At 43.1% G+C, this 27,762-nt stretch overlaps 2 protein-coding genes across 3 annotated transcripts in view; one reads left to right on the top strand and one right to left on the bottom strand.

The window, feature by feature from the left end:
• Window positions 1–4,655, bottom strand: part of filip1b (filamin A interacting protein 1b) — a 54,099-nt gene extending 49,444 nt beyond the window's left edge. The window contains exon 1 of the mRNA XM_072361819.1: window positions 4,492–4,655. The gene's annotated coding sequence lies outside the window, so the exon portion shown is untranslated. The remainder of the gene's footprint in view (window positions 1–4,491) is intronic.
• Window positions 4,656–21,383: 16,728 nt separating this feature from the next.
• The window catches only part of senp6a (SUMO specific peptidase 6a), a 37,506-nt gene continuing 31,127 nt past the window's right edge, over window positions 21,384–27,762 (top strand). Inside the window, exons 1-3 of one of the 2 annotated variants that reach the window (XM_072361737.1) lie at window positions 21,384–21,516; window positions 26,584–26,677; window positions 27,249–27,312. In XM_072361737.1, coding sequence (XP_072217838.1) covers window positions 21,486–21,516; window positions 26,584–26,677; window positions 27,249–27,312 — 189 coding nt within the window. In that variant the 5' untranslated portion in view covers window positions 21,384–21,485. The remainder of the gene's footprint in view (window positions 21,517–26,583; window positions 26,678–27,248; window positions 27,313–27,762) is intronic. The other variant, XM_072361738.1, reaches the window with a different exon arrangement.

Raw genomic sequence — 27,762 nt, 5'->3', positions numbered from 1 at the left:
TCCTAACTGCTCTCCTAACTGGTTTCCTAACTGGTCTCCTAACTGTTCTCCTAACTGGTCTCCTAACTGGTTTCCTAACTGGTTTCCTAACTGGTCTCCTAACTGGTCTCCTAACTGGTTTCCTAACTGGTCTCCTAACTGGTCTCCTAACTGGTTTCCTAACTGGTCTCCTAACTGGTCTCCTAACTGTTCTCCTAACTGCTCTCCTAACTGCTCTCCTAACTGGTTTCCTAACTGGTTTCCTAACGGGTCTCCTAACGGGTCTCCTAACTGCTCTCCTAACTGTTCTCCTAACTGGTCTCCTAACTGGTTTCCTAACTGGTTTCCTAACTGGTCTCCTAACTGGTCTCCTAACTGGTCTCCTAACTGTTCTCCTAACTGGTCTCCTAACTGGTCTCCTAACTGTTCTCCTAACTGGTCTCCTAACTGGTCTCCTAACTGCTCTCCTAACTGGTTTCCTAACTGGTTTCCTAACTGGTCTCCTAACTGGTCTCCTAACTGGTTTCCTAACTGGTCTCCTAACTGGTTTCCTAACTGGTCTCCTAACTGGTCTCCTAACTGCTCTCCTAACTGGTCTCCTAACTGGTTTCCTAACTGGTCTCCTAACTGGTCTCCAGCCTGTGAAACCTCTGCAGATGGTCCAGAACGCGGCGGTGTGTCTGGTCTTGGATCAGCCTAAAAGAACACGCCCCCCCTCTGTTCATTGAGCTCCTCTGGCTGCCCTTAGCATCAGATCCAAGTCCCTGATGTTAGCTACAAAGAGCTTAATGGAACGGCTCCATCTACTTGAATGCTCTTGCAAAGGCTTCTGTCCCAACTGGGTCCCTCCGTTGGTCCCAGGATTGTCGTCTAGCAGCTCCTACACCACGCCTAAGACAATCCAAACTCTGTTCATGTGTCGTCCCACGATGGTGGAATGACCTACCGAGCGCTACCAGAACAGGGGCGTCCCTGTCTATCTTCAAGAAGCTCCTGAAAACCCAGCTCTTCAGAGAGCATCTCCTATCCCAGCACTTACCTTGTACTTCCCTCCCCCCTCTATCTCTGCTCTTTATCTTTCTGCTCTTCCTTCTATGCCTGCACCCTATCTCTACTCTGTCCCCTCTGACAGAGTCGGACTCCTGGGTTCCTTCTATGTAGCTTATTGTTAGCTTATTGTTAGCTTATTGTTAGCTTATTGTTAGCTTTTTATATAGCTGTTATATCTTCATTTGTAAGTCGCTTTGGATAAAAGCGTCTGATAAATACAGAAACAGAAACATTTTCTAATATAAACGGTGTTGCTGCATCATCTCCTCTCAGCCTGCGTTTCTGTTCATATCGGCATGAGCAGCCTATCCCCGGAGATGAGCATTTTTTAAGCTCTCTGTTAAAAGATCCATTAAATTAGTGCCTTCTAATGTGCTGCTTTGTGAAACAAGCTTTTACTGGACCATTATGAGAGGATTTACTGAGCGAGAGCCTCACAGATGCCCTTTTCATGAGTAACCGTGCACGGTTTAGAGCGTATAACTTTGTTCCAGTAAGTCATTAACACAGAAATGCTCGTTTCCTGGAACTCTTCGTTTTTTTTACACTTCAAATTCACTAAACTTATTCCTACTGTCCTACTTTTGGGCGGATTTTTGCCTTATTTTTAAAACTTTAAACCAAACCAGTGTTGAAAATGATCATTTGGAGGACAGCCATGTTTGTTTTAGCCATTATTTCATCATTTTTCATCTTTTCATCCTAACTAACCAAACTTTATTAGCCTCTTTCATGTGAAATGCAACAATTCCAAAGCCCTTTTATTCTGTCGGCTGCCCATGTTTGAACATCTATTCTATTCCGATGGTCCACCGGTGGCAGCACACCTTCCTCCACCTGTCCACAGCCAGCTTTCCTCTTCCTTTGTGCATTTAGCAGACGCTTTTATCCAAAGCGACTGACACAGGTAGGCAGAATGGGTCATAATAACACCTTTCATGCAGGGGATTTGAACCCAGGTCACCCACATGAAAGGTGGCGTCCAGTCCTGTATTTTCTGTTGCTTTGGTGTATTTTGGTACAATAAAGGAGGATTTCACTTGGAGTTTCCTGGTTTTGTGTTGCGTTGGGTTCAGACAGATCAAAGATCAAAGTGAGGTAAGTGTCTGATGGTGCTGGGGGAGTTAAATGTTCTTTATATGAGAACTGAGGCAGCCTGAGGCTTAGTGGCGTTACCCCTTTGGGTTCGTGTTGCAGGGCCTCGGTTTCCCACTGCTGGCCACAACATAAAGCTTTTGGGAGAGTTTAACCAGGTTTGTCTGGTTTGTGCACCTGAAAAGCTTGTTGTGCTGCAACATAACAAGGATACTGAACACAAAAGGCTGTTCAAACCCAGCCAGCGCTAACTCTCGGCTCACACTGACCCCTCTTCATGCTTTATGCTCACCTTTGCAATGACTTCAATAGCTTCCCTTTACTAAAGTGGCCAAACTTTTGCTGAATCTGCAGCTGCAGGCCAAACCAAAGTCAAAGCCAACGTCACATCAGATAAGTTCAACAAGCTGATTATCAGGCGATAAATCTGCTCTAAAAACAATCTATTATTCAACCAAACGCATTAGCATTAGCATACAGGTAGCACTGCCACATACAAACAGGTAATAAATATTATAAATATACATTTCAGCAGGCAGAGGATTAATCTCAGCACTTTTATTATGATATATTTTTCTTTAACTGTCAGTATTTGCATGGATTTTATATTTAGATTGTTTAGAATAAGGATGAATGTGTCAGATTAAAATCTCAGAAGCTCTGAAACGAGTAAAATATTAGTTTATGCTGATTGAATAAAACTTTATTAGGAATTGAAAAGAAATTAAATTAATTCATGACGAATAGAAAAATCAAACTAAGCTTGAATACTTTTTGTTCTCCCAGTTTACGTGTTTTTTACGTGTTTTTTACGTGTTTTTTTTATCTTTCTGTGTCTCCTTTGAGTGTTAACCTGGTTTTAAATTGTTCTTCTGTACTTTAGTCAAGTCTCTTGCTAAAGTTTCCACCTTAGTTTACTCCTTTATGCGCTCCGGCTGCTTTACTTCCTGTTCCTGACACCATCTATGAGTTTATTTCACACGAATAAAGATCCAACTGCACAAATACGTCATGTTTCATCCTCCCTGAGCTCATATTCTCACGATGCTGCTCATCGTCTTTCTCCTTTCTGTTGGTGTCTTCGTCCAAATGTCCATCAGGACGTTTTCTCTCCTTTTTCATGTCTGAATAGTTTGAATTTCTGTCTGTTCGGTACCAAATAATCTAATAAATCTCAGTAGAAGCCCTCAAAGACAAATGGATCATATGAATAAATAGATTAAAAACTCAGGTTTAATTTAAGAGCACATGCCTTGTATGCTATGAAGTCCTTAAATCCTGCTCCTAAAGATCAGTCCTCAGATACTGACGATAATACAGCTGTCGCCTTTATTAACATTAACTTCACTTCATGTAATTAGCACAATATGACTGGGTTTTCTGCCTTTTTACAGCTTTTACTATCAGTGAGTAACATCATGATTAACTGCAACCCAAAGATTCAGTTCTTTAAAGAAGAAGCGGCGTGTTTTCAGCAGAAATCAGAAGAAATTAAAGGATTCAGTTACAGACAAAGCCCTCTATTCTACATCCTCAGATCCAAAATGTTCCTGATTTCCAGATTTTATCTGGCAGCCCGCCGTCTCATGACTTAGCCTCTGGGGTCGGTTTATTCTGCTGTAACAAGCCTTTATTTCCTCTCATGCACTGTTTTATGTGGATTTCATTCCAATTTTAATCAAAAGACACCAAATGTGGGTATTTTTCACTTTAGGAAACATCATAAACTTTGAGAACATCTGAATAAATGAATATTTTCTCATTTTCATCCACTGATTTACTTTATTTCGTGTAATTCTCTTGATTTAATCTTTGATTTTCAGTGGATTTATGTGTATTTTTCACTTTAGGAAACATCATAAACTTTGAGAACATCTGAATAAATGAATATTTTCTCATTTTCAGCCACTGATTTACTTCATTTCGTGTAATTCTGTTGATTTAATCTTTGATTTTCAGTGGATTTATGTGTATTTTTCACTTTAGGAAACATCATAAACTTTGAGAACATCTGAATAAATGAATATTTTCTCATTTTCATCCACTGATTTACTTCATTTCGTGTAATTCTCTTGATTTAATCTTTGATTTTCAGTGGATTTATGTGTATTTTTCACTTTAGGAAACATCATAAACTTTGAGAACATCTGAAAAAATGAATATTTTCTCATTTTCATCCACTGATTTACTTTATTTCGTGTAATTCTCTTGATTTAATCTTAGATTTTCAGTGGATTTGATCTTCTCCACGACATGCTGTTTACTTTGACTCCACATACAGTATCTAAGATCAACTTCTTTAGATATTTTTATCACATCACCAGAATAAATCCAAGAAAAGTTTGATGGGGAACTCCCTGCACTCACCTGGTCTCTCAGCTGTTAAGTCCAAAAATGACCTCAGATCTTTGTTGAAACCTCTCACAACATCCCAGTGGGTTCGTCCTCTTGTCTTTAATCCAACTTTGAGCTCTTCTTCTTCCTCTTTTCAGTCAGATTTTGAGGTGGATCCGTAAGGTCTGAGCCTGAAGTTTACAGAGACCCGAGGACATTAAAATCCCTTCTTCCTCGCGCTTCAGGATGTTCAGCCCCTCTGTTTCAGCCTGTTTGTTCGCGGTCATCGGGGGTGACACTCTGCTCTATATTTAACCTATGCTCTCAGTCTGTGTGAGCAGCTCAACTGACTGAGGCTTTTCCAAACAGCTGAACTATCACTGGTCCAGCAGCCTGACCACTCCTCCTGCTCACAGCCAGGGGTTTGGCTCGGCTCCCTCAACCTTGTGTTGATTTCATGACATTTGCTTTACTTTTCTCAGCAATACTTTCTCATATCCTCACTTTTAAATCATTTTTGAGCAGGTGCAGCTTCAAAATAAGAGTTTCCTTGTTGGTCTGAAAACATAAGCTGTGGTTATTTATTTATTATTTGATATTTCAGTCTCGCTGGAGATTAAATGACAGGTTTTGGAGCCACTGTGGATCAGATTATCCACGTAAACTTTGGTGCACAAAGAATTTGAATAATGAATGAAGGCTGGTGGGCAAGTGGAGAAGTTACGACTATAAGATGCATGACGGCAGATTTAAAACGAATGGAAAGCAGGCTGATGGGTTTGATGAGGAAGGAAGCAGGAAGTCCATCAGACCCGAGCAGTGACATCATAATCAAAGTGGAAGGAGAAGCCCGAGCAGGAAGAGAGAGTGAACAAAATGAGTCGGATCTAATTTATTGAACTTTGGCCAGAGCTTTATGTTCTATAGATGTATATCTGGATGATTCCCTGTGGTTTCCTGATAATACTGATTTTATTTCTGCACTGGAAGCCATTTCTGAGTTTTTGCTTCAGCTTGTTCCCTGTGGCTCACATCCATTCACCTCATCGTCTCCAGCAGGTTTATTCACCTCTCCTGGGCTTCTTTGTCTCGGTGTTTCATGCTCTGTGTTTCTGGATTTCAGTTTTTGTGCAGGATTTCCCTCTTTTCCCTGCTTTTTTTTTTATTTTTTTAGTGCTACATTTCCTCTTTTCTCAGTGTGTTTCATGCTCTGTGTTTCTGGATTTCAGTTTTTGTGCAAGATTTCCCTCTTTTCCCTGCTTTTTTTTATTTCTTTAGTGCTACATTTCCTCTTTTCTCAGTGTGTTTCATGCTCTGTGTTTCTGGATTTCAGTTTTTGTGCAGGATTTCCCTCTTTTTCCTGCTTTTTTTTATTTTTTTAGTGCCATCTGTCTGCCTCCAGCCTGTTTACTCATATATTTCCTCTTTTCTCAGTGTGTTTCATGCTCTGTGTTTCTGGATTTCAGTTTTTGTGCAAGATTTCCCTCTTTTCCCTGCTTTTTTTTATTTCTTTAGTGCTACATTTCCTCTTTTCTCAGTGTGATTCATGCTCTGTGTTTCTGGATTTCAGTTTTTGTGCAGGATTTCCCTCTTTTCTCTGCTTTTTTTATTTCTTTAGTGCTACATTTCCTCTTTTCTCAGTGTGTTTCATGCTCTGTGTTTCTGGATTTCAGTTTTTGTGCAGGATTTCCCTCTTTTTCCTGCTTTTTTTTATTTCTTTAGTGCTACATTTCCTCTTTTCTCAGTGTGTTTCATGCTCTGTGTTTCTGGATTTCAGTTTTTGTGCAGGATTTCCCTCTTTTCCCTGCTTTTTTTATTTCTTTAGTGCTACATTTCCTCTTTTCTCAGTGTGTTTCATGCTCTGTGTTTCTGGATTTCAGTTTTTGTGCAGGATTTCCCTCTTTTCCCTGCTTTTTTTTATTTCTTTAGTGCTACATTTCCTCTTTTCTCAGTGTGTTTCATGCTCTGTGTTTCTGGATTTCAGTTTTTGTGCAGGATTTCCCTCTTTTTCCTGCTTTTTTTTATTTCTTTAGTGCTACATTTCCTCTTTTCTCAGTGTGTTTCATGCTCTGTGTTTCTGGATTTCAGTTTTTGTGCAGGATTTCCCTCTTTTTCCTGCTTTTTTTTATTTCTTTAGTGCTACATTTCCTCTTTTCTCAGTGTGTTTCATGCTCTGTGTTTCTGGATTTCAGTTTCTGTGCAGGATTTCCCTCTTTTCCCTGCTTTTTTTTATTTCTTTAGTGCTACATTTCCTCTTTTCTCAGTGTGTTTCATGCTCTGTGTTTCTGGATTTCAGTTTTTGTGCAGGATTTCCCTCTTTTCCCTGCTTTTTTTTATTTCTTCAGTGCTACATTTCCTCTTTTCTCAGTGTGTTTCATGCTCTGTGTTTCTGGATTTCAGTTTTTGTGCAGGATTTCCCTCTTTTTCCTGCTTTTTTAATTTCTTTAGTGCTACATTTCCTCTTTTCTCAGTGTGTTTCATGCTCTGTGTTTCTGGATTTCAGTTTTTGTGCAGGATTTCCCTCTTTTCTCTGCTTTTTTTTATTTCTTTAGTGCTACATTTCCTCTTTTCTCAGTGTGTTTCATGCTCTGTGTTTCTGGATTTCAGTTTTTGTGCAGGATTTCCCTCTTTTCCCTGCTTTTTTTAATTTCTTTAGTGCTACATTTCCTCTTTTCTCAGTGTGTTTCATGCTCTGTGTTTCTGGATTTCAGTTTTTGTGCAGGATTTCCCTCTTTTTCCTGCTTTTTTTTATTTCTTTAGTGCTACATTTCCTCTTTTCTCAGTGTGTTTCATGCTCTGTGTTTCTGGATTTCAGTTTTTGTGCAGGATTTCCCTCTTTTCCCTGCTTTTTTTTATTTCTTTAGTGCTACATTTCCTCTTTTCTCAGTGTGTTTCATGCTCTGTGTTTCTGGATTTCAGTTTTTGTGCAGGATTTCCCTCTTTTCCCTGCTTTTTTGAATTTCTTTAGTGCTATCTGTCTGCCTCCAGCCTGTTTACTCATATATTTCCTCTTTTCTCAGTGTGTTTCATGCTCTGTGTTTCTGGATTTCAGTTTTTGTGCAGGATTTCCCTCTTTTCCCTGCTTTTTTTTATTTCTTTAGTGCTACATTTCCTCTTTTCTCAGTGTGTTTCATGCTCTGTGTTTCTGGATTTCAGTTTTTGTGCAGGATTTCCCTCTTTTCCCTGCTTTTTTTTATTTCTTTAGTGCTACATTTCCTCTTTTCTCAGTGTGTTTCATGCTCTGTGTTTCTGGATTTCAGTTTTTGTGCAGGATTTCCCTCTTTTCTCTGCTTTTTTTTATTTCTTTAGTGCTACATTTCCTCTTTTCTCAGTGTGTTTCATGCTCTGTGTTTCTGGATTTCAGTTTTTGTGCAGGATTTCCCTCTTTTTCCTGCTTTTTTTTATTTCTTTAGTGCTACATTTCCTCTTTTCTCAGTGTGTTTCATGCTCTGTGTTTCTGGATTTCAGTTTTTGTTCAAGATTTCCCTCTTTTCCCTGCTTTTTTTTATTTCTTTAGTGCTACATTTCCTCTTTTCTCAGTGTGTTTCATGCTCTGTGTTTCTGGATTTCAGTTTTTGTGCAGGATTTCCCTCTTTTTCCTGCTTTTTTTATTTCTTTAGTGCTACATTTCCTCTTTTCTCAGTGTGTTTCATGCTCTGTGTTTCTGGATTTCAGTTTTTGTGCAGGATTTCCCTCTTTTCTCTGCTTTTTTTTATTTCTTTAGTGCTACATTTCCTCTTTTCTCAGTGTGTTTCATGCTCTGTGTTTCTGGATTTCAGTTTTTGTGCAGGATTTCCCTCTTTTCTCTGCTTTTTTTTATTTCTTTAGTGCTACATTTCCTCTTTTCTCAGTGTGTTTCATGCTCTGTGTTTCTGGATTTCAGTTTTTGTGCAGGATTTCCCTCTTTTCTCTGCTTTTTTTTATTTCTTTAGTGCTACATTTCCTCTTTTCTCAGTGTGTTTCATGCTCTGTGTTTCTGGATTTCAGTTTTTGTGCAGGATTTCCCTCTTTTCCCTGCTTTTTTTTATTTCTTTAGTGCTACATTTCCTCTTTTCTCAGTGTGTTTCATGCTCTGTGTTTCTGGATTTCAGTTTTTGTGCAGGATTTCCCTCTTTTCCCTGCTTTTTTTTATTTCTTTAGTGCTACATTTCCTCTTTTCTCAGTGTGTTTCATGCTCTGTGTTTCTGGATTTCAGTTTTTGTGCAGGATTTCCCTCTTTTCCCTGCTTTTTTTTATTTTTTTAGTGCTACATTTCCTCTTTTCTCAGTGTGATTCATGCTCTGTGTTTCTGGATTTCAGTTTTTGTGCAGGATTTCCCTCTTTTCCCTGCTTTTTTTAAATTTTTTTAGTGCTATCTGTCTGCCTCCAGCCTGTTTACTCATATATTTCCTCTTTTCTCAGTGTGTTTCATGCTCTGTGTTTCTGGATTTCAGTTTCTGTTCAGGATTTCCCTCTTTTCCCTGCTTTTTTTTATTTCTTTAGTGCTACATTTCCTCTTTTCTCAGTGTGTTTCATGCTCTGTGTTTCTGGATTTCAGTTTTTGTGCAGGAGTTCCCTCTTTTCCCTGCTTTTTTTAAATTTTTTTAGTGCTATCTGTCTGCCTCCAGCCTGTTTAGTCATATATTTCCTCTTTTCTCAGTGTGTTTCATGCTCTGTGTTTCTGGATTTCAGTTTTTGTGCAGGATTTCCCTCTTTTCCCTGCTTTTTTTATTTCTTTAGTGCTATATTTCCTCTTTTCTCAGTGTGTTTCATGCTCTGTGTTTCTGGATTTCAGTTTTTGTGCAGGATTTCCCTCTTTTCCCTGCTTTTTTTTAATTTTTTTAGTGCTATCTGTCTGCCTCCAGCCTGTTTAGTCATATATTTCCTCTTTTCTCAGTGTGTTTCATGCTCTGTGTTTCTGGATTTCAGTTTTTGTTCAGGATTTCCCTCTTTTCCCTGCTTTTTTTTATTTCTTTAGTGCTACATTTCCTCTTTTCTCAGTGTGTTTCATGCTCTGTGTTTCTGGATTTCAGTTTTTGTGCAGGATTTCCCTCTTTTTCCTGCTTTTTTTTATTTCTTTAGTGCTACATTTCCTCTTTTCTCAGTGTGTTTCATGCTCTGTGTTTCTGGATTTCAGTTTTTGTGCAGGATTTCCCTCTTTTCTCTGCTTTTTTTTATTTCTTTAGTGCTACATATCCTCTTTTCTCAGTGTGTTTCATGCTCTGTGTTTCTGGATTTCAGTTTTTGTGCAGGATTTCCCTCTTTTCCCTGCTTTTTTAAATTTCTTTAGTGCTACATTTCCTCTTTTCTCAGTGTGTTTCATGCTCTGTGTTTCTGGATTTCAGTTTTTGTGCAGGATTTCCCTCTTTTCTCTGCTTTTTTTTATTTCTTTAGTGCTACATTTCCTCTTTTCTCAGTGTGTTTCATGCTCTGTGTTTCTGGATTTCAGTTTTTGTGCAGGATTTCCCTCTTTTCCCTGCTTTTTTTTATTTCTTTAGTGCTACATTTCCTCTTTTCTCAGTGTGTTTCATGCTCTGTGTTTCTGGATTTCAGTTTCTGTGCAGGATTTCCCTCTTTTCCCTGCTTTTTTTTATTTCTTTAGTGCTACATTTCCTCTTTTCTCAGTGTGTTTCATGCTCTGTGTTTCTGGATTTCAGTTTTTGTGCAGGATTTCCCTCTTTTCCCTGCTTTTTTTTATTTCTTTAGTGCTACATTTCCTCTTTTCTCAGTGTGTTTCATGCTCTGTGTTTCTGGATTTCAGTTTTTGTGCAGGATTTCCCTCTTTTCTCTGCTTTTTTTTATTTCTTTAGTGCTACATTTCCTCTTTTCTCAGTATGTTTCATGACAAATAACTTATTTTTTTCAATCTTTACAGCTTTTATGTACATTCACACTCAGCTTCGCCTGTAGGAGGCGGTGAGGCGCACCCTTTGGTGTTCAATTTCAACAAACTGGATACCTGTTTTGTGTCACTTTCTCAAACATATGGACATTTTTCTACGCTAACCGAGCTAAGATTGTTTTGACTGAACCAAACTGCCTCAGAGTGTAATCACATGAGCTCACTGCAGGTATCAAGTATCGCTCACCTTCCAGCTGAGGACTGAGTCACTCACAGTCCTGCAGCTTGCACTGTTATGGTGAGCATGTGCCGGGTATGTTGCTGCGACATGCTAGCAGGGAAAGAACTGTATGAATCCAGCTATGATTCACTGTGCTACACCTGCTAATCCCAGCTGGCTCTGGTGACAGGCAGAAAACCAGGCAGGTGTTGGCAGTGATCCTCAACCCTCTGTGATTTAATTGATTTAGGAAGGTTCAGGTTAGATATACTATCCTCTGTCTCTGTCCTTGCTGTAGGTGAGACGGCTGGTGCTGAATCACTTCACCTGTGGCTCATTCACCTTTTCCTTCTGTAAAGGTTCTGATCAGGTTCTGATCAGCTCTCTGCTGCTGTTCTGTGCAGCTGAGTTTGGGTCTGCTTCAGGAACCAAAACACCTCTGAGTGGACAAAGTCTTCGTCTCAGATATTCACCTGGATTACTGGTTAGTACTTATAGTTACTGGTTAGTATTATGTTTACTGGTTAGTACTTATAGTTACTGGTTAGTATTATGTTTACTGGTTAGTACTTATAGTTACTGGTTAGCACTTATACTCACTGGTTAGTACTTATGCTTACTGGTTAGTACTTATAGTTACTGGTTAGTACTTATGCTCACTGGTTAGTACTTATACTTACTGGTTAGTATTATGTTTACTTGTTAGTACTTATGCTTACTGGTTAGTACTTATGCTTACGGGTTAGTACTTATAGTTACTGGTTAGTACTTATCCTTACTGGTTAGTACTTATAGTTACTGGTTAGTATTATGTTTACTTGTTAGTACTTATGCTTACTGGTTAGTACTTATACTTACGGGTTAGTACTTATGCTTACGGGTTAGTACTTATAGTTACTGGTTAGTACTTATCCTTACTGGTTAGTACTTATAGTTACTGGTTAGTACTTATACTTACGGGTTAGTACTTATGCTTACTGGTTAGTACTTATACTTACGGGTTAGTACTTATAGTTACTGGTTAGTACTTATCCTTACTGGTTAGTACTTATAGTTACTGGTTAGTATTATGTTTACTTGTTAGTACTTATAGTTACTGGTTAGTACTTATACTTACGGGTTAGTACTTATGCTTACGGGTTAGTACTTATAGTTACTGGTTAGTACTTATCCTTACTGGTTAGTACTTATAGTTACTGGTTAGTATTATGTTTACTTGTTAGTACTTATAGTTACTGGTTAGTACTTATACTTACGGGTTAGTACTTATGCTTACGGGTTAGTACTTATAGTTACTGGTTAGTACTTATCCTTACTGGTTAGTACTTATAGTTACTGGTTAGTACTTATACTTACGGGTTAGTACTTATGCTTACTGGTTAGTACTTATACTTACGGGTTAGTACTTATAGTTACTGGTTACTACTTATGCTTACTGGTTAGTAGTTATACTTACGGGTTAGTACTTATGCTTACTAGTTAGTACTTATGCTTACTGGTTAGTATTATGTTTACTGGTTGTTACTTATGCTTACTGGTTAGTACTTATGCTTACTGGTTAGTAGTTATACTTACGGGTTAGTACTTATGCTTACTAGTTAGTACTTATAGTTACTGGTTAGTACTTATGCTCACTGGTTAGTACTTATGCTTACTGGTTAGTAGTTATACTTACTGGTTAGTAGTTATACTGGTTATACTTACTGGTTAGTACTTATACTTACTGGTTAGTACTTATACTCACTGATTAGTACTTATACTTACTGGTTAGTACTTACCTCCACTGTTTACTATCATTTACCTGTCTGCTGTCACAGTAGAAATCTTGCTGTCTGTCTCACCAATTTTTCTTTGAATTTGTAAATAAATCCGCTTCAGCTTGCCTTCTGTGGTCAGTCTCTGAACTCCTGAACTCCTGAACTCCTGTCTGTCGCCCCTCCAACATCTTTAATGCCGTGTTTCATCCAGCTTTTCTTCTTCTTGTCATTATTCTCTGCCCATTTAGGAAGGCATCCCAGAACAGTTAGCTTGCTAGTTGTCAGATTCACTGCTAGATGGCATGGTTGGCTCCCTGCAGGCTGGTGCACTGCAGCAGGCCTGTTTACAACACTAAAGTGTATTTACTTATATATATATATATATATATATATATATATATATATATATATATATATATATATATATATATATATATATATATATATATATATATATATATATGCAGACCTGCCCCAAAAATACTGAAACTGAAATGTTGTTAAAGGATTAAATGGTATATTTTAGCCTCTCTTCACACGTCTCACATTTCAAAAACAACAATTAAAGTAGCTATTAAAATATTTCATGTTTCTTTAGAGCAGAAATACAAGAGAAGAAGTAGTTAAAACTTCCTGGAAACGGTCTCATAATGTGAATGATCATGTTTGAAGGTTATTACAGTCGGTCTGTAGATGTATTTTCTGTTTAACGTTGTAAAAGAACTGTCTCGGCTGTTTTGGCTGGATCAGGTGAGCCTTTGGAGAAACAAAAAGATTATTAACAGCAAGGACATTTGGTCCCAATCACAGCAAGTCAGAGTAAGACATTATTAATGAGAGAGAATGAGGATCTGCACTGTTTTACAGTGTGACAGCCGGCCTCAGCAGACACAACACAGCTGACCTCAAACACTTGTGTGGCATTAAACTTCCCCCCCGGAGGGAAGATATTTTCAAGACTAAACTATTGTTTTGTCCTCCAACATTATGAATCATGTCAGAAAAAGAAAAAGAAACATCGTGTAATGAAACAAAGCAGCCAAATGGTTGCACAATTAAACAAAACACTCACTCCGTGTGTTCTGGAGTTTTTCCACTTCTTACTGGAAAATGATCCAGTCTCATCACAGAGCCAAATCTGTCCATAACGCAGATATGATTTTATATTATGAGCCAAAAAGGTACTTTCTCACACTCAGACTAGTTCATGTTCCCCAATTACAAATTACTGTTAATTAAATCTTATCCTCTCATGAAATGCTTCAATCACTGATCATCCCTGCTGATAAACGTGAAACTGTCCCTTAAACCTCACACAGTATGACGTTTTTATGGTTTTATAGTTTTTGTCTTTTTAGGCTGATGAATAAAAGTCCATCCATCCATTTTCTATACCCGCTTAATCCGATTTAGGGTCGCAGGAGAGCTGGAGCCTATCCCAGGTGTCATTGGGTCCATCACAGGTCCTCACAGGTCCACACAGGTCCTCACAGGTCCATCACAGGTCCACACAGGTCCATCACAGGTCCATCACAGGTCCACACAGGTCCACACAGGTCCTCATAGGTCCATCACAGGTCCTCACAGGTCCATCACAGGTCCTCACAGGTCCATCACAGGTCCATCACAGGTCCACACAGGTCCTCATAGGTCCATCACAGGTCCTCACAGGTCCATCACAGGTCCTCAAAGGGCCATCACAGGTCCTCACAGGTCCATCACAGGTCCCCACAGGTCCTCACAGGTCCACACAGGTCCACACAGGTCCTCACAGGTCCATCACAGGTCCTCACAGGTCCATCACAGGTCCTCACAGGTCCATCACAGGTCCTCACAGGTCCATCACAGGTCCATCACAGGTCCATCACAGGTCCCCACAGGTCCTCACAGGTCCACACAGGTCCACACAGGTCCTCATAGGTCCATCACAGGTCCATCACAGGTCCTCACAGGTCCATCACAGGTCCATCACAGGTCCATCACAGGTCCTCACAGGTCCATCACAGGTCCATCACAGGTCCATCACAGGTCCCCACAGGTCCTCACAGGTCCATCACAGGTCCATCACAGGTCCTCACAGGTCCTCACAGGGCCCCACAGGTCCTCACAGGTCCATCACAGGTCCATCACAGGTCCATCACAGGTCCTCACAGGTCCATCACAGGGCCCCACAGGTCCTCACAGGTCCATCACAGGTCCATCACAGGTCCATCACAGGTCCTCACAGGTCCATCACAGGTCCATCACAGGTCCATCACAGGTCCATCACAGGTCCACACAGGTCCATCACAGGTCCATCACAGGTCCTCACAGGTCCATCACAGGTCCTCACAGGTCCATCACAGGGCCCCACAGGTCCATCACAGGTCCTCACAGGTCCATCACAGGTCCATCACAGGTCCTCACAGGTCCATCACAGGTCCATCACAGATCCATCACAGGTCCTCACAGATCCATCACAGGTCCTCACAGGTCCATCACAGGTCCTCACAGGTCCTCACAGATCCATCACAGGTCCATCACAGGTCCTCACAGGTCCTCACAGGTCCATCACAGGTCCATCACAGGTCCTCACAGGTCCTCACAGGTCCACACAGGTCCATCACAGGTCCATCACAGGTCCTCACAGGTCCTCACAGATCCATCACAGGTCCATCACAGGTCCTCACAGGTCCTCACAGGTCCATCACAGGTCCATCACAGGTCCCCACAGGTCCATCACAGGTCCTCACAGGTCCACACAGGTCCATCACAGGTCCTCACAGGTCCTCACAGGTCCTCACAGGTCCATCACAGGTCCTCACAGGTCCTCACAGGTCCTCACAGGTCCATCACAGGTCCATCACAGGTCCATCACAGGTCCATCACAGGTCCTCACAGGTCCACACAGGTCCATCACAGGTCCTCACAGGTCCTCACAGGTCCTCATAGGTCCATCACAGGTCCTCACAGGTCCTCACAGGTCCATCACAGGTCCTCACAGGTCCTCACAGGTCCATCACAGGTCCATCACAGGTCCTCACAGGTCCTCACAGGTCCATCACAGGTCCCCACAGGTCCATCACAGGTCCTCACAGGTCCACACAGGTCCATACAGGTCCATCACAGGTCCATCACAGGTCCTCACAGGTCCTCACAGGTCCTCACAGGTCCATCACAGGTCCTCACAGGTCCACACAGGTCCATCACAGGTCCTCACAGGTCCTCACAGGTCCTCACAGGTCCATCACAGGTCCATCACAGGTCCATCACAGGTCCATCACAGGTCCATCACAGGTCCACACAGGTCCTCATAGGTCCCCACAGGTCCACACAGGTCCATCACAGGTCCTCACAGGTCCTCACAGGTCCTCACAGGTCCATCACAGGTCCTCACAGGTCCACACAGGTCCATCACAGGTCCTCACAGGTCCTCACAGGTCCTCACAGGTCCTCACAGGTCCTCACAGGTCCACACAGGTCCATCACAGGTCCTCACAGGTCCTCACAGGTCCTCACAGGTCCATCACAGGTCCTCACAGGTCCTCACAGGTCCATCACAGATCCATCACAGGTCCTCACAGGTCCTCACAGGTCCATCACAGATCCATCACAGGTCCATCACAGATCCATCACAGGTCCTCACAGGTCCTCACAGGTCCATCACAGGTCCATCACAGATCCATCACAGGTCCTCACAGATCCATCACAGGTCCATCACAGGTCCATCACAGGTCCTCACAGATCCATCACAGATCCATCACAGGTCCTCACAGATCCATCACAGGTCCTCACAGATCCATCACAGATCCATCACAGGTCCTCACAGGTCCATCACAGGTCCATCACAGGTCCTCACAGGTCCTCACAGGTCCTCACAGGTCCATCACAGGTCCATCACAGGTCCATCACAGGTCCTCACAGGTCCTCACAGGTCCATCACAGGTCCATCACAGGTCCACACAGGTCCTCACAGGTCCATCACAGGTCCTCACAGGTCCACACAGGTCCTCACAGGTCCTCACAGGTCCTCACAGGTCCATCACAGGTCCATCACAGGTCCATCACAGGTCCACACAGGTCCTCACAGGTCCTCACAGGTCCACACAGGTCCACACAGGTCCTCACAGGTCCTCACAGGTCCTCACAGGTCCATCACAGGTCCATCACAGGTCCATCACAGGTCCATCACAGGTCCTCACAGGTCCACCCAGGTCCACACAGGTCCATCACAGGTCCATCACAGGTCCATCACAGGTCCATCACAGGTCCTCACAGGTCCACACAGGTCCTCACAGGTCCTCACAGGTCCTCACAGGTCCTCACAGGTCCACCCAGGTCCTCACAGGTCCTCACAGGTCCTCACAGGTCCTCACTGGTCCACCCAGGTCCATCACAGGTCCTCACAGGTCCATCACAGGTCCATCACAGGTCCTCACAGGTCCTCACAGGTCCATCACAGGTCCCCACAGGTCCTCACAGGTCCTCACAGGTCCACACAGGTCGTCACAGGTCCTCACAGGTCCTCACAGGTCCATCACAGGTCCTCACAGGTCCTCACAGGTCCTCACAGGTCCTCACAGGTCCTTCACAGGTCCATCACAGGTCCATCACAGGTCCATCACAGGTCCTCACAGGTCCATCACAGATCCATCACAGGTCCTCACAGGTCCTCACAGGTCCATCACAGATCCATCACAGGTCCATCACAGATCCATCACAGGTCCTCACAGGTCCTCACAGGTCCATCACAGGTCCATCACAGATCCATCACAGGTCCTCACAGATCCATCACAGGTCCATCACAGGTCCATCACAGGTCCTCACAGATCCATCACAGATCCATCACAGGTCCTCACAGATCCATCACAGGTCCATCACAGGTCCATCACAGGTCCTCACAGGTCCTCACAGGTCCTCACAGGTCCATCACAGGTCCATCACAGGTCCATCACAGGTCCTCACAGGTCCTCACAGGTCCATCACAGGTCCATCACAGGTCCACACAGGTCCTCACAGGTCCATCACAGGTCCTCACAGGTCCACACAGGTCCTCACAGGTCCTCACAGGTCCATCACAGGTCCATCACAGGTCCATCACAGGTCCACACAGGTCCTCACAGGTCCTCACAGGTCCACACAGGTCCACACAGGTCCTCACAGGTCCTCACAGGTCCTCACAGGTCCATCACAGGTCCATCACAGGTCCATCACAGGTCCACCCAGGTCCACACAGGTCCATCACAGGTCCATCACAGGTCCATCACAGGTCCTCACAGGTCCACACAGGTCCTCACAGGTCCTCACAGGTCCTCACAGGTCCTCACAGGTCCTCACAGGTCCACCCAGGTCCTCACAGGTCCTCACAGGTCCTCACAGGTCCTCACTGGTCCACCCAGGTCCATCACAGGTCCTCACAGGTCCATCACAGGTCCATCACAGGTCCTCACAGGTCCTCACAGGTCCATCACAGGTCCCCACAGGTCCTCACAGGTCCTCACAGGTCCACACAGGTCCTCACAGGTCCATCACAGGTCCATCACAGGAACATCACAGGTCCCCACAGGTCCTCACAGGACCTCACAGGTCCATCACAGGTCCATCACAGGTCCCCACAGGTCCATCACAGGTCCATCACAGGTCCTCACAGGTCCTCACAGGTCCTCACAGGTCCTCACAGGACTTCACAGGTCCATCACAGGTCCATCACAGGTCCTCACAGGTCCACCCAGGTCCCCACAGGTCCATCACAGGTCCTCACAGGTCCATCACAGGTCCCCACAGGTCCATCACAGGTCCTCACAGGTCCATCACAGGTCCATCACAGGTCCATCACAGGTCCTCACAGGTCCATCACAGGTCCTCACAGGTCCTCACAGGTCCATCACAGGTCCTCACAGGTCCTCACAGGTCCTCACAGGTCCACACAGGTCCTCATAGGTCCCCACAGGTCCATCACAGGTCCATCACAGGTCCTCACAGGTCCTCACAGGTCCATCACAGGGCCCCACAGGTCCTCATAGGTCCTCACAGATCCATCACAGGTCCATCACAGGGCCCCACAGGTCCTCACAGGTCCATCACAGGTCCATCACAGGTCCATCACAGGTCCTCACAGGTCCTCACAGGTCCCCACAGGTCCATCACAGGGCCCCACACGTCCTCACACGTCCATCACAGGTCCATCACAGGTCCATCACAGGTCCTCACAGGTCCTCACAGGTCCTCACAGGTCCCCACAGGTCCATCACAGATCCATCACAGGTCCATCACAGGTCCATCACAGGGCCCCACAGGTCCTCACAGGTCCATCACAGGTCCATCACAGGTCCATCACAGGTCCATCACAGGTCCTCACAGGTCCTCACAGGTCCCCACAGGTCCATCACAGGTCCTCACAGGTCCTCACAGGTCCTCACAGGTCCTCACAGGTCCATCACAGGTCCATCACAGGTCCTCACAGGTCCTCACAGGTCCTCACAGGTCCTCACAGGTCCTCACAGGTCCTCACAGGGCCCCACAGGTCCTCACAGGTCCATCACAGGTCCTCACAGGTCCTCACAGGTCCATCACAGGTCCATCACAGGTCCTCACAGGTCCTCACAGGTCCATCACAGGTCCAGTGTGGACCTTTGGTCGCCTAAAGATGAAAAAAAGATGGGAACGAATCCTGAAGGATGGCCACCCTGCGGTAAGTCTGTGGCTCTGACTCAAGTCTGCAAATCAACCAATAGGAGCACAGCATGGAGGGAAACGTTGTTAAACATGAAGATGGAAGTTAAATATGATAAATGTAAATAAATTAAACTCTTGTCTAAACATATTAATACTCTCAGAATGTGTGTCGCTCTTTACATTCGGTGTAATTAACAGTTATAACTTTGTGTTTGAACAAATTAAATCGGTTTGCTTTACAATAAGAGTGAAAACAACGATCAAAATTGTCATTGATAATAAGATTACTGATCAGCTGGAATTGATAAATGAATTAAGGACCTTCATGATATATAAAGTGAACATTTTTGAACATGTATATGATGAATAAATGACATTTTTATGATAAATCCAGCAGTTATTGAGCTGTTTTAAGTTTTAAGTAAGATAACCTTCATATTGTCTGCATTCACTTGTCATAATAATTGATTAATTAGACTTTTTAAGGCTCATTTCAGATCACAAAGACTCATAAAATATATCCTGTTTGCATCTAAAATGTGATGAAATTGTCTGTCCATGAGCCTAACTTTATTTTACTTTACTTTATGATACTTTATGACTTTATTAATGTATGTTTAACTCAAAAAGTGCTGCATCCAGACCTTTGAATCTTTGTTTAATCCACACCTAAAAGCACGTGATCATAGGTTATTTCAACAGAAAGCGGTGGGAAGGTGAAGCCCTGCTGTCCTGCTTTCGTAATTCTAATAAAGCATTGATGAGCCAGAAGCTGATCGACTTGTTTGGGAGTCAAAGAGGAGATTTTGAACTTGGACTGGAAACTTGAAATGGAAAGACTTTGGATATTAACTTGGAGCAGTTTTTTAAAGACTTCACACGAACCAAAAGACTAAAGTCGCTGCCAGGAAACGGGTTGTGTAAGAAAGTTTAATTTATTCGTTATGAAAGCTCAACGTTTTCATCTCAGAAAATATCCTGCATCATAAATATATAAATATACAAACTTTATCACAAACCAAACTGCTGAAAAATGCAGAATTACATCATTTCTGTGACCTGCTTCCATGAAGAAAGCCACGAAAAGTCAGATTAAAACTATTTATAAGTTGTTCTTTTTACTTTTTCTCATCGTTTGAATGACAGAAAAATGTTAATCATTGAAAAAGTAACTTGGAGAGTTATGTGTGCCATCAGCCTCATAAAAATAATCTATAAATGATAAATCCCAACTCAAAGAAACCACAGATGCAGGGTGAACTTTCTCTCTATCTGGAAAGACTTCAGATTTGATTTAAACTCGCTGTTAAATGACCTGTAATATGAATCAAATTCTCCAAACACAAGAGATCTGATTTAGACTAATGGACTAAAGCCAGTCCTTAAAGAAATAAATCTAATCCCATGATTATATATCTTCAGGTTTCCGTGGCTCGCTGCTTGGTTGCACATGTTTAGGTGTTACCTGTAAAGAAGTACAATTTTTCACATCATTTTGGGTCAATTTGGGTGAAATTTTACATTTAAATAGCATTTAATTGGACACATAATTATTATAACTTCCTTTTTTAGCCCTAAACCCATTTAACAACACCTATATACCTGCTTTTTTGGGTCATTCCTGAGCCAGATACTGCTAAATAGGTGACATATAGCACAAAATATATCACATTCTTTAATTTAACCTTTATTTAACCTCTTTTCCAAGAGTGTCCACAAATAGCAAATAAAATCCTCATTTCAGCCGGTGGTTTAAATAAAGAAGCGACAGATTAAATGAGTTAGATATAACTGAAATAAAGCCAAAGCTAGTAATAATTATCACAAATCGATGACATCATCCTTAGAAAGGATCATTTATTACCTTAAAAAGTCTACAGAGAACTTAATGATGTTTACAACATTCTTCATGTGGGGAAATAAGATGTTAAAGCGGACTTTTGCCTGATTTAAACGCGAAGACTTTCATTTTGAAGCCGGTGGTGTAAATAAAGAAAGGACAGATTAAATGAGTTAGATATAATTTAAATAAAGCCAAAGCTTGTCATAATTATCACAAAATATGTCACAAATCGATGACATCATCATTAGAAAGGATAATTTATTACCTTAAAAATTCTGCAACATTCTTCATGTGGGGAAATAAGATGTTAAAGCGGACTTTTGCCTGATTTAAACGCGAAGACTTTCATTTTGAAGCCGGTGGTGTAAATAAAGAAGGGACAGATTAAATGAGTTAGATATAACTGAAATAAAGCCAAAGCTTGGAATAATAATGACAAATCGATGACATCATCCTTAGAAAGGATAATTTATTACCTTAAAAATTCTACAGAGAACATAATGATGTTTACAACATTCTTCATGTGGGGAAATAAGATGTTTTGCCTGATTAAAACGCGAAGACTTTCATTTTGAAGCCGGTGAGGAAAGCTTCCGGCAGAGATGCGAGTTCAGCTCCCAACTTTCCTCTCGACGGGCAGAAGCAGCAGTTAGAAAGCAGCTCCAACGCCGAGCTGCTGTCCCGAGGAGTTGATGAGCAGTACTATTATGTGAAGCGGATCATGGCATAAACATGGCCCACAATAGAAGCTTTTTCCTTGAAGGTAAGCCGTGACACTCCGCTGTGCACCAACAGACATTTTACCCGCACTCAGCCTCCGGGTTTCTGCCGGCTGGGACTCATTCTGGGTCCCTGGTGTCAGACCTAAACGGTCCAAAATATGTGTGTATCCACGGCTAACGTTAGCTAGCCTCGCACTGCTACAACCCTCTCATTCTCTCATTCAGGGTGGGGGAAGGAGGCGCTTTCTGGCCGGTCTTCTCCCCCCTCCAGGCCCGAACATGTGGGCCTGGATTGGAAGACAAGGCACCGGCGGGGAGGTCCGGTCCGGTGGGTTTTAACAGGAATCTGGGCTTCCTAGCTTGAGCTAGCCCCGTTAGCGCTGCCGTTAGCTGAGTTTGCAATGTGAGAGCTGGATGTAGCCGTAGCAAAGACGGGCCTTCCTGCTTCTGCAAGGCTGCCAGCCACAACAACACGTTGCTCGGCACAAAAATGGCTCAAACTCTCATTTAACGAGCACACAAACGTGGATTATTTAAGGTGACACCCGGACGGCTGCTGTGCTCCGCTAACTGGGATGCTAACACCCCCCCAGCAGCTAGCATTAAGGGTGAAACATGGAAATAGTCACAGCGTTTATTGTTGTTTCTGTGTTGGTAATGAACATGCTTTCAATCCCAGAGCTAGTTTTTGTTCATTTACAGGCTTGTGTGCTTAGAAACTTGAGCATAATCTATAAAAACAACATTAAAATCAGCCTGCTGCCTCCTCACAGGGAGAAAAATACCTGCCTGGTTTAAATAAGTCATCACATCGCTGCCTTGCTCAATGGCACAGTTCAGCAGGACTTTAACACGCCTGCAGTTTGTTGCAGGTGACTCTCAAAGTATAAAGAAATCAAAATTTGTACATTTTAAATCAGCGTTGCCAGGTCTCAGGAGACAAAGAAGCAACCGGACCTTCAGAAATAAGCTCAGAACAGGTGAGATATTCTGATTTATTGCGAATAAAATGACATAAAACCAACATATGTGAGCAATAAACACACAAAATATCTGAATTAGACTCAATATGACCCCATACAGCTCTTCAGTTTAGCAGCTGGAGCTCGTTTTCTTTTAGAAATTTGATTTGTTTGTCCGTGAAGTGATGAAAACCTGCAAGAACCGATGGATTATTTCAGGTTAAATATGAACATGGAGGACCGCTGAGGACACAGTGGGCCTCCAGAGATGCAGCAGAAACACTTTGGTAAAGCACAGGGAGCTCATAGGGGCTCATAACACTGCAGCAGACCCACAAACGTGCACAAATTTAAGGTGTTTTAGCCCAACTGGGCTGCAGCTGCTGTTTCTGGTTCCAGTCAGTAACTTTAGAGGGAACCTGTGGAGATCTGGTGCAGGTTCTGCAGTGAAACCTGCTGTTTTCTGATGATTTAAACCCTTTTCCTCATGTTGAAAGCGATATTTTCCCTGTTTCAGATCATCAGCTGGCACTCTCATAACAATCATGAAGGTGATGCAGCTTGTTGTGAGAAAACTGTGACTCAAACAGACTATTCCATCACACCCCATTCACTTAAAATGCTGTTGAGCCTAATAAATGGCAGATATCGCTCTTTCCATCCTTTCTTAGGGTGAATGAAGAGGAGTTTGACCCTCTGCTCAGGCTTTTTGATGCTTATTATACATCATCATGCTGTCCGGATCGGTTCAGCTTGCCTGAGACCTGAATCCAAGCCATAAAGATTTAATTTAAAGACCAAAACAAACCCTGTAAATACTTGTGGGTGAATCTGTCTGAACTTTGACTGATTCATCGAACACTTTTACTCAAAGCAGCTGAGAAACGCTGTGAATGGACACCAGCCGCGGTGATGTCACAAAGCATCCTGAGCCTGGCTTCGTGTCCCAGGGCTGAGGTTCAGCTCCAGTTGTGGCCGCCGGTGTGAGAGAAAATGTCTGTTTGGATACATCATGAAGCTCAGTGGGAATCTAAATGGTGCCTTTCATGTTTTGGGAGTACGTCAGCAGGAAAATGAGGCGAAGAAGTGGTTGTTTCGGGTTATTTCTATCGTTGTTTCGGGCTCCATCAGGTCTGTGCAGGATTGAACCAGATGACTGAGCCAGAGGAGCCCCAGAAGCACAATCTGTTGTATTTCCTGCTGTTTTAAATGAAAAGAAAGGTGGTTTTCCATCAGTGATCAGACTTCTTGTCTCTGGAGGCGTTTTGTTCGAGCCTGGGAGGACGACAGGCCTTGAAGCAGAGAATTTGGTTTGAGGGGGGGGCAGAAAAGGCTTTTAAGGGCTGCATTTTCGCCTCGTGGCTGTTTGAACTGAAGGAAACTGAGTGCAGCTGGATGGGGGTTTAAGTGCTGTTTACCTGCTGGGCTTGCAGCCAGATGGATGACGTGCATTAACGTGATTATGTTCGGGAGGTGGGTGAGTTCACTGCAGGCCTCGGTCTGCAGAGGTGATTACTTTCTGAGAGAATCGATCAGCTGCTCGTGCTTTTCTGGCTCCGTGAAGCAAACTTTTCGATTCACAGCCAGCTGAAAAGGTTCGGTTGATGTTTGGGAGGAAACGGGAAGCAGCTCGGAGCTCAAAAACAGACGGCAGATGTTTTCCCTCCTTATTGTAGATGTTGTTGACTGGTTTCTCCATCTGCTCGCGTCTGTTGGGACTTTTTTACCTATTTTTCCTTCTTTATCAAACAGGGGACCCTGCAAGTATACGCAGAGAACAGAAAAATGAACAAAAACACGCCAAAACACATTAAATTCATAAAAATATCCATCCCCCAGGGGATAAATGCATGTTGTACCGACACAGAAACCGTTATTTACGCAGGAGATGAGAGGAAGGAGCTCATAGAAGGATTTGACCACAAGCTTTCTCATAAATATCCTTTTTGATGCTGTATATTATGAGAAACTTGACCCTGCAGCTTATAGCGATGCAGTCAGTATTAACTGACCCATCGTGCTCTGTTGGCTCTTTCCTTTTCACATTAAGTCCATTCTCTAACCTAAACATGCACAACTAAAGCATCCTCTGTAAGGCTGGGCTGATATCAACCTTTCAGAGTTAGAAAATACTGTAAACAGTTTATCACCATCACACCGTAACCTTTTAAAGGGGAACTCCGGTGTTTTTAAACCTTATTTCTGGCATGAAATCCGTTCATCTGCTCACAGAGAACAGTTTGGTGAAAGTCGGCGTCCTTCGGAAGATATTTAGATAACTGGAGATCCATATAACGGAGTGAACGGGGCTTAGAGGATGCAGCCTCTAAATAAGGCATTATCTGTCTTTATTTCACCAATACTTTAAGAAGAATGAATGAATGAACGTGTGCTATAGCTCTGTTAGCTCATAGCTCTGTTAGCTCATAGCTCTGTTATGTGGCTACTTGCAGCTATAGGAGAGCTAACGGAGGGATTTCTACACAGGCACTCTACTGGGACCACTTCATCCACACGCCCCCCTGCAGCACAGTTTATTCACTCCGTGCTCTGTGACAGTCGGCTAACTTCACACAGAGTTTGCTGCTGATAGTTTTGTGCAACATGGCAGGATATTTATCAGATTTATGTAGAAATCCCTCCGTTAGCTCTCCTTTAGCTGCAAGTAGCCACATAACAGCAGCTCTGAGCTAACAGAGCTATAGCACAGGTTCATTCATTCATTCTTCTTAAAGTATTGGTGAAATAAAGACAGATAATGCCTTATTATATGGAAGATATTTAGATAACTGGAGATCCATATAACGGAGTGAACGGGGCTTAGAGGATGCAGCCTCTAAATAAGGCATTATCTGTCTTTATTTCACCAATACTTTAAGAAGAATGAATGAATGAACGTGTGCTATAGCTCTGTTAGCTCATAGCTGCTGTTATGTGGCTACTTGCAGCTATAGGAGAGCTAACGGAGGGATTTCTACATAAATCTGATAAATATCCTGCCATGTTGCACAAAACTATCAGCAGCAAACTGTGTGAAGTTAGCCGACTGTCACAGAGCACGGAGTGAATAAACTGAGCTGCAGGGGGGCGTGTGGATGAAGTGGTCCCAGTAGAGTGCCTGTGTAGAAATCCCTCCGTTAGCTCTCCTATAGCTGTATATCTGTACAGATCAAAGAGAGGAGTCATATCTGTATATTAGCTATATCTAAATATCTTCCGAAGGACGCCGACTTTCACCAAACTGTTCTCGGTGAGCAGATGAACGTATTTCAGGCCAGAAATAAGGTTTAAAAACACCGGAGTTCCCCTTTTAAAGGCCGCCTTCAGCCAGATCCGAAAATGGAACCGATCCATCGTCACAGCGACTGTAAAAGAAGCTCGAGTTCAGCCTGCTGAGAACGAAGGTCCCAACAGTAGGTTACAGTTCCAGTCCTGCTGGCTTCAGCCGAGCAGAAACTGCACATTTGCATTTATGCTTGAGGTATTTAATCGAGTCTGAAAGAGCGTAGAAATGATGAAACTGTGCGTTTATCACAGGCCTGTAAGCCTGTCGTTCTGACCTCTGAGATCCAGCACACGGGTCGGCTTCATGCAGCGAGGACGGAAATAATCGGATCATTTAAAAACGGACGTGTGAAGAGAAGCCCATTCTTAAAAAAGAACACGATTAAAGCCTGCAGAAGGTGCTGCAGGAGTCTGTGAACACTCATAATGTTTCTGTTTATGCATTTAGCAGACGCTTTTATCCAAAGCGACTCACAGGTAGGCAGGTAGGATAAGGGGGTCTTGCCTAAGGACCCCTACTGGAGGTAATACCTTTCATGCAGGGGATTTGAACCCAGGTCTCCCACATGGAAGGTGGCAATCATACCACTAAATTATCCAGCCCCATTAGAATCCAGTGGGGGCTACAGATGATGTCATAAACCGTGATCCTTCCCGATTCTTAAAACTTCAGATTAAAACCTCTCTGAGTGTGATGATGTTATCTGAACAATGATGCTTTTGCAGATGCAGCCTCTCTGCTTCTCACCTTCTCTCAGCATCCAGTTGAAATGACGGGCCCTGAAAATGCGGCCTTTCAGCCGATGCCTGTGTCTTGGTGTTGTGTCCCTGCACTGATGTGAGTCTGGTTTATTATTCAAGCGCTGGATAGATCAGAGACCAGGCGGGATGGAGGGTACAAGCACAGCTGGAGCTTTTCTCTTCCTGGTGACAGTGAAGAGGAAAGGAGACATGAGTAAGCACCTTCTCCGGCCTTCACTTTCAGCACCACCAGCTGCACTGCATCACACATAGAAAACGGCCCCAGTGAGCAGCAGGTTATTCTCGTCTCTCACGATAAACTCTGTTAGTTCAGCGCTCATTTAGACCTCTCTGCATGCCAAAGGCCCTCCTCATTTCTTACCCATTAGCATCTGTAAGGGCTGGAGTGAAGAATCAGCTGAGATGGAAGATGAATCACCAGGATAAGATAAAAGAATACCACCTGCATGCCAAAGCTAGTTCATTAATTACAGTTTTAATCAACCGAAATCAGCAGATTTTATCCACGTTATTTGGTTATTTGGTTATTTGTCTTCTAGCTCTGTCTTTTATTGATTTTCCAGCTTTAGTGACTGTAAACAAAGGTGTACAGAACAGAAAAATAAGTCTAGACTCTAGTTGCTGCCTTCATGGACCAATCGGAGCCTGTAGCTGGGAATAAAGGGGATGCAGCCCACAGTCACAGCGATTAAACCCACAAATAAAATCACCAGGAGAGTCAAATGCAGTAAAGATTCTGACCACAGTCTTTGTTGTGCTCTCAGTGCGAACGTGGTGAGCGTGGAGGAGATGGACCGGCAGCAGCCGACCTCCCCGGAGGAGAAAAAGGTAAATCCGACGGCGGTCTGAAGGGTGTTCTGGGAGTCATGTGGGGGTCTGTTACTGTTCAGGCCGGTCTGGAAAGATGAGAACAAATTAGATTAAACAGGCCTGACTCTGGAGAACCAAACCAGTCCCAAACAGCAGCAGAGACTCGGGCTTTTCTGGGTTTGTTGCCCAGAACTGCGTCCACACTCCAGCTCACGACAGAACAAGACTTGACCTTTGACCCATAGGGGAACCTGTTTGAAATCAGTCATTTTTACGTAAGACTTCTGTACGAATTCAGGAATAAAACCGTAAGTTTCAGACTGCTGGATTCGGTTCACTTACCCTGATCTGAGCTGTCAGAACATCTGTATTCAACCAGGAAGTGCTCAACAGAAGATGTCCGATGACCTCACCAGGACCTACGCTCTTTATTGCACTTTATCAGGACTTTATTGGTCAATCAGAAGC

The sequence above is a fragment of the Leuresthes tenuis genome, unplaced genomic scaffold (genome assembly GCF_036924035.1).
Source record: "Leuresthes tenuis unplaced genomic scaffold, fLeuTen1.0.hap1 SCAF_13, whole genome shotgun sequence".
In the NCBI taxonomy this organism is placed as follows: domain Eukaryota; kingdom Metazoa; phylum Chordata; class Actinopteri; order Atheriniformes; family Atherinopsidae; genus Leuresthes; species Leuresthes tenuis.
Note: the sequence above shows the minus strand (reverse complement) of the source record. Positions and strands in the feature narration are given on the sequence as shown.